At 48.6% G+C, this 6,354-nt stretch overlaps 1 protein-coding gene across 1 annotated transcript in view; it reads right to left on the bottom strand.

Moving 5' to 3' along the window:
- Positions 1-359: 359 nt before the first annotated feature.
- Positions 360-6,354, bottom strand: part of DFFA (DNA fragmentation factor subunit alpha) — a 6,365-nt gene continuing 370 nt past the window's right edge. Inside the window, exons 2-6 of the mRNA XM_019511751.1 lie at positions 5,329-5,490; positions 4,554-4,687; positions 3,022-3,211; positions 2,648-2,796; positions 360-709 (exon numbers count right to left, since the gene is read on the bottom strand). Coding sequence (XP_019367296.1) covers positions 506-709; positions 2,648-2,796; positions 3,022-3,211; positions 4,554-4,687; positions 5,329-5,490 — 839 coding nt within the window. The 3' untranslated portion in view covers positions 360-505. The remainder of the gene's footprint in view (positions 710-2,647; positions 2,797-3,021; positions 3,212-4,553; positions 4,688-5,328; positions 5,491-6,354) is intronic.

The following is a 6,354-nucleotide window of genomic DNA, read 5'->3' as shown; positions in this document are numbered from 1 at the left end:
CATGGCATCAGCACTTGGTAGAGAAATGAATGCTTACATAATGATCCTCAGTGCCTTCTAATCATTAACTCAGCCTCACAATAGCCCTGTGAGGTACATAATTCTCTTTTAAGATGAGAGGAAAGACAAGGTAAGGGACTTCCTTGTAGCCACCAAGTTGAGCCATGGTTAGCAATCGGGAGCTCCAGATTCCCAGTCCTGCATCCTTCTCTCCACTGCCTTTAGCAAGACAATGATTGTGTGCACAGAAGTTACTTGAAGTTCTGATTCTTAACCTCCCCTCTTCCCCTTCTGTAATGCCTTTGGTTATACAACATCCTGGAGTCTCATGCCACAGGAATTAACTGTCAAGGCAAGCCCAGTTTTCTCAAGCTAGTGCATAGCGTGAACAGCGAAGTGTGGTATTAAGACTGTAATATACCACTTGTTTGTTTTGGCTCTTGTGCCCCAGGGACATGTTTCCTTGACACCTAAAGCATTGCCAGCAGCAGGTCTACAAAGTTTCTTACTTCCTGCGTTTTGAACTTAGCCAGTCTCCCCAGGGCAGTGATTTCTTGACCTTTGACATGCTCCTCAGCGACTGTAGAGCTTGCACTTGCTGTAGGCGCCTTGAGAGCTCCTGATCACAGGCCTGCTGGAGAGCTTCAGTCTTTTGCTTGTCCCAGCTTAATGCCAGAGCCAAGACTTCCGTGTCTTCTTTGAAAACCAACTGTGACAGAAATAGATGTTACTGACATACAGACTCCTGCTGCTGACAGCTTGTCTCCTGCAGCAGCTAGAATTTCCTCTAGCAACACATCCTCCTGAAGCACAACCCTTCCCCCATTGAGAACAGGTGGGTCATCATGAAAGAGATGCTGAATTGCTAATAACAGATTTGATACATTTAATCAAAACTAGGCACTCGGTGGAAAAAGGGTGCAATAGCTGGACAACTGAGACATTTTGCAGTAGTTCCAGGGGCATGATGTTGATCCCTGCTCTAGACATGCTGAAAGCTGACTCTTGTCAACTGGGCTGTACACAGGTACCTGATTGTTTAGGCGGTCGAGTCAAAGATGGCTCTATGTCTTCCTTATGTGCCATCAGATATGCAGGCCTGATGGACCATTCCGTCAGGTAAATATTTGAATTTCTATACCCAACTGGGGCCCCTGGCCCTTATCTGTGAGGAACACAAATCCCTGGCTTAACACTCTTGTGTGTCAACCCTAATTTGTTGCCTTAGATTTTTTAATCTGCTTGGCATCTGGAAAAGTCGAGCAAAACTTTACAACAGGACACTGAATGCTAATTCTTGCCAAACAAGGTCAATGCACTTCAACCTGGATGAGGGGGTAAAAAGCACCCTGTTAAAATTTGCTGATGACACTAAGATGTGGGGGGATGTGGGCACATTAGAAGGAGGGAATAGGTTACAATCAGACCTAGACAGGTTATAGGGGTGGGCGGATGAGAATAGGATGGGATTCAACACTGACAAGTGCAAGGTGATGCACCTGGGGTGGAAGAACCAGCACCATACCTACAGGCTGGGGAACTCCCTTCTCATCAGTATAGAGGCAGAAAAGGATCTTGGAGTCGTCATTGATGCCAAGATGAATATGGGCCAGCAGTGTGGGGATGCAGTCAGGAAGTCAACCGCACCTTGTCCTGCATCCACAGATGCATCTCAAGCAGGTCCAGGGAGGTGATACTCCCCCTCTATGTGGCACTGGTAAGGCCGCAGCTGGAGTACTGTGTCCAGTTCTGGCACTGCACTTCAAGAGGGTTGTGGACAGCATGGTCAGGGGGCAGCAGGGCAGGCCCTAGAAGGAGAGGCGACAGGACCTGAACCTGTTCTGCCTCCGTAAGAGAAGGCTGTGAGGGGGCAGGATCTAGTGGCCTGTTACAAACTAGTCAGAGGAGACCAGCAGGCACTGGGGGAGTCTATTTCCCTGAACACTGCCAGGAGTGACTAGAAACAATGGTCACAAGCCGGCAGAGGGGAAATTCAGATTAGACATCAGGAGGCGCTACGTCACTGTCAGGGCGGCTAGGATCTGGAACCAACTTCCAAGCGAAGTGGTGCTGGCTCCTACCCTGGGGGCCTTTAAGACAAGGCTTGACAATCACCTTGCTGGGGTGGTTTGACCCCAGTACTCTTGCCTGCCACGGCAGGGGGTCGGACTCAGTGATCTGCTCAGGTCCCTTCCGACCCTACCAACTACGAAACCTTGTTTGTGTAGAGGGGGAGGTAAATCCGAAGACTCTCCACAATTCCAAGGTAGGGGTTTATTTGCATTATGCTGGCTGGTAGATATTGCAAAGTGCTGCCAAATGCAGCGCCATATTCAAAGAGCTTGCTCGGTAAAATAGTCTGAACTCTGGGTGACCATATTCTGTGAATGGCTGACAAAGCTCCAAGCAAGTATTTCCTTTAGAGAAGGAAGTTTGACAAACAACTGTTTGGAAAGTGGCAGTGTGACACCACAGGGGAGGTCCAGGCAGAGAGGCTGCAGCAAAGTACACAGAGACATTAAAACCTCACTGTTTGTGCCTTAAGCTGTGGAACCCCAATTATTGATGTAGTTCAAGAGGCAATTTCCCCATTTCTGTCCCTATGCCTCCCTCGCTTCCTCCCACACTAACTTTGGTCTTTACTCACCTCCAGATCCTGACTGTCCAAGCTGAGTTCTGGGGCAGGCTTTTCTTTCAGTGCAGTAAGTATCTGGTCACTGAGTGTAATTTTGGTTGAGGTGTCTGTATTGCTGGCTCCAGCATCAACCACATCCCCTCTGAGCGCTGCTTCTGGTTCTGAAGAGTAGCAGGAAGAGTGCATGTGTGGCCACGGGCATGAATGCGAATGTAGGGCTGCACAAACGCTTTGGATGAGTTTGCTCTCCTCTGCTATGGCTACTGCTACATCCTCACAAGTGCCTTCACAGCCCCAGTAACTTGCTTGCAGCTTGCCCACCATCCCTCCTCCTCTAATTCAACCCCACCCTTTCAGATTCTTTCTAGCTGCCCAACCCTTCCTACCTGTTGCCTTGCTTATGATGCTGCCTTCTTTCTTCAAGGCCTCCAAGTAGAGTTCCAGAAGCTGCTTTGACTGTCGTTCTTCCTCCCGTCTGTCCAGCACTTGCTGCAGGGTATCCTGTAATACCTGGACTTGGGGTTGACTTTGGGACAGCTCCTCGGCTAGCTCTATGCATGGTACATCAATGAGCACCTGAGTAACAAAGTGGACTCCTGTCACACGGAATGATTTAGGTAACCCTCATTTTGAATATTCTCTCTTCTTGATCACAGCCTAAGGAGGCCCTAAACCCCAGCCAGCCTCCCAAACGATGCGTTCATAGCAGCAAAAGTCTCCCTGTTGAAAGAAGTCTGTGAGAGCAAGTTTTGCTACGTGCTTTCATGCCAAGGCAAATCAGTCTAGTTATAAGAAGCTCTAACGGGACTCATAAATCCCAATATTCTTAACAAGCAGCCACAACGTACTCAGAAAGGTGTGAAATTACTGCCCAACTTTGGAACAAGAATGTTTATGCGAACTGTTGGATCTGAGTGTGACACATACCAACAGCACTTAGCATTTGAAAAAAATCAAGGCTGTTTGCTCCATTGTTAAATGAGCACCATAAGGTACAGTCACTACAACCAAATTCTACTACATGCCAATGTAGAGAGGCAGGGAGTGGTCTAACATAAGTGGTTTGTTCTTGGGATTGACACTGGTCAGGTAAGAGTGACTGGACCACTGCCAATCCAGTCTGCCCGACTGTCTGACACCAGAAGCAAGCACCAGGCTTTGATGAGGAGCCTATTTCAGTTGCTGGCTGAGCAGCCCTTCAGTTCTTCCTGGGGGGAGAGCAAGTGGGGCCCTCATAATACAGCTCCCCATCAGAGCCTCCCTGCAGAAAAACGGACCTGGCAAGTACATTGGGCATGGAGTCCAAACAAGGCAGAAGATTTTATTTTCTTGACTTTGGGTACTCTGGCAGGAGTGGGACTTTCACATGACCTAGCCAGAAGGCAGGGTCAACCTCAAACTGGAACCTGAGGCAGGTCAATCGGCTGGAGATGAGGAAGGAAAGAACATGCCACATCAGTACAGATGGCCAGCGTGGAACAGCCACACCCTTCGGGGCCAATACAAACCAAAAGGACAAGTAAAGTTGGGGGGCAGGGAAGGAGTTAAGCATTTATCAGGCAGTCAGAAAAAAGGATGTTGCATCACCACAGAAAAATGAGGAGGAAAAAGGAGGATGGTGTTAGGTGTGGAGGGGGAGGGATACTGAGAAGAGATGAAGCAAGAGAAGAAATGGTCCCAGGAAAGAGCACTGTCTAGGGGAAGGACAGAATAATCTGGAGCTTGCACTGCCAGTCAAGTGCATGTTATCCCCAGAGCTGAACTTGATTTCAGCACCCGAGTCAAGCCAACTGCAGTTGAATTTGGACAGGCTGATAGATCTTGCTTTCCTACATTTTCACCCACTACTCGTAAAACCAAAAGGCACTGAGTGGGGAGAAGGATGGTAGGCAGACTTCTGTAGTAGTTCTCATTATACCTGAAGGTCTTCCTCAGACATCAAAATGATGCTGGACAAGTCATCTTTCAGCTGCTGGGCCAGGTGTTTCCACTTCTCTTCACTGGCATCCACTTCATCTGTGGATTCTCTTGAGAGCCAGGCTGTGCCCCCATCTAACATGACAGAAATAACCAGAATCACAAGACTAAGGAACTCAAGGCTGCAAAGACAGTGACAACAAAATCCAGACAGATCTTTGTGGGAAGCTGTCCATTGGGAGTATAGTAGTTATGCATAACAAAGGAAGCAGCGTCTGGTCTATGAGCTATTGAAGTTTTCTTGCCCTTGAGTTGGAGTCCTAGCTACAAAACCTACACTGCAATTACGGGAAGTGTTTAAAATGCTGCTTTCAGAAGCCATTCAGGAGCTGACCCATCTGTGTGACTGATTAGAAGGGGAATGTAACATTTAAACTTTTTTTTTTTCAGTTGTTTTCTTGGTGCCTATCAAGAAGCATGAAGACAGACTTGTTACAGAGCTCACATATTTTCTCCCCACCTCTTCATTGTTGTCATTTGCCTTTCCCACATTTACCAGTAAGAGTGTATTCATGTAGATGAACAAGATGATTTTTTTTAGTGTAGCAAAAGATTAATATCACCTGTCTATAATAGGTTTTTTCTTCACACCTAAGAAGATGGAATGCAGAAACCATTTCTAAAATGGGCACCCAGCAAAGGGCCCTTGGTCTAACGTCAGCAGATATTATTTTTGGGACATTCACAGACAAGCTACCACCATCACCACTCAGTACCTAGACTCCTGCTGGACCACTGTTCGTTTCGGGCCAATGCCACAAACTTGGTGTTGGCCGGTAAGCACAGGAAGTAATCTTCATCATCCACAATGGTGCCATCCTCTGCCAGTACTAAAGTGATGGGTTCCCAGGTCTTGTCAAGGGCTAGAACATCACAGGCTGCAGGAGAGATCGTTTATTTTTATGAATCAAGGATGCAAAAATCAGCCTTGGCAGCTACAGTAGGCATCCCTTGTCCAGCACCACATGCCTGACCCCTGTCAACACATGTAATAAGGCAGCAATCCAGAAAGGAAAGCCCAAAGCAAGGAGACATGAGATCAAGGTACTATTTTGAACACTTAGAAACTCCACATGCGAGCCAAGCCTACTCAGTCATCGGGCAGAAGAGCAAAGGCTAAGTACACACAGCCTGGAATCTCCAAAGCAAATATAGTGTAGGTTTAGTCAAAGCAATTTCCTTCTCTAATGGAGCTTAAAAATCTTTAATGCAATTACCGAGTTTAACCTTTACCACGACAGGAGCTGTATTTTGGGAACGCTGATGCTGGCATGTGCGGCACTTGGCACCTTGGTGCCTGTGGGCACACAAGAGGTTTAGTTGTGCCAGGCTCCTTGAACCTACGGAACTCGGCAATAGGTCTCAACATTCACCTCGGTCCTGAGCCAGGTGGCTACGAATGCGAATGCCCGGATCCTCCTCGCGCAGCCAGGAGCTGCACGTCGCAGCACTAAAGGGTCACGATCTCAAAGCCTTGCTCCCGGGGGGCCAGCTGCCCCGGGGCAAGTTCCCGAGGGCACATCTCCAACCTCACGCGGCACAAGGCCTGGCGCCAGCTGCCAAGACACCCTGCTGGGCAAAGGGTTCCCGCTGAAGGGAGCTGCGCCCCTTGCTTCCCTCCCCAACTCCGCCACCTGCTTTCCTTATCCCCTCCCCCACAACAGTCACTGCTTCAGAGGGTCCCTGCCCCGCCCCCACCCTTGGCTCCTCCCACCTATGCACCCTCCCCTCCCGCTCAGGGC

Source organism: Gavialis gangeticus, unplaced genomic scaffold (genome assembly GCF_001723915.1).
Source record: "Gavialis gangeticus isolate Ggan-Ray unplaced genomic scaffold, GavGan_comp1, whole genome shotgun sequence".
In the NCBI taxonomy this organism is placed as follows: domain Eukaryota; kingdom Metazoa; phylum Chordata; order Crocodylia; family Gavialidae; genus Gavialis; species Gavialis gangeticus.
The sequence above is the reverse complement of the archived record's forward strand: the minus strand, read 5'-3'. Positions and strand labels throughout refer to the sequence as shown.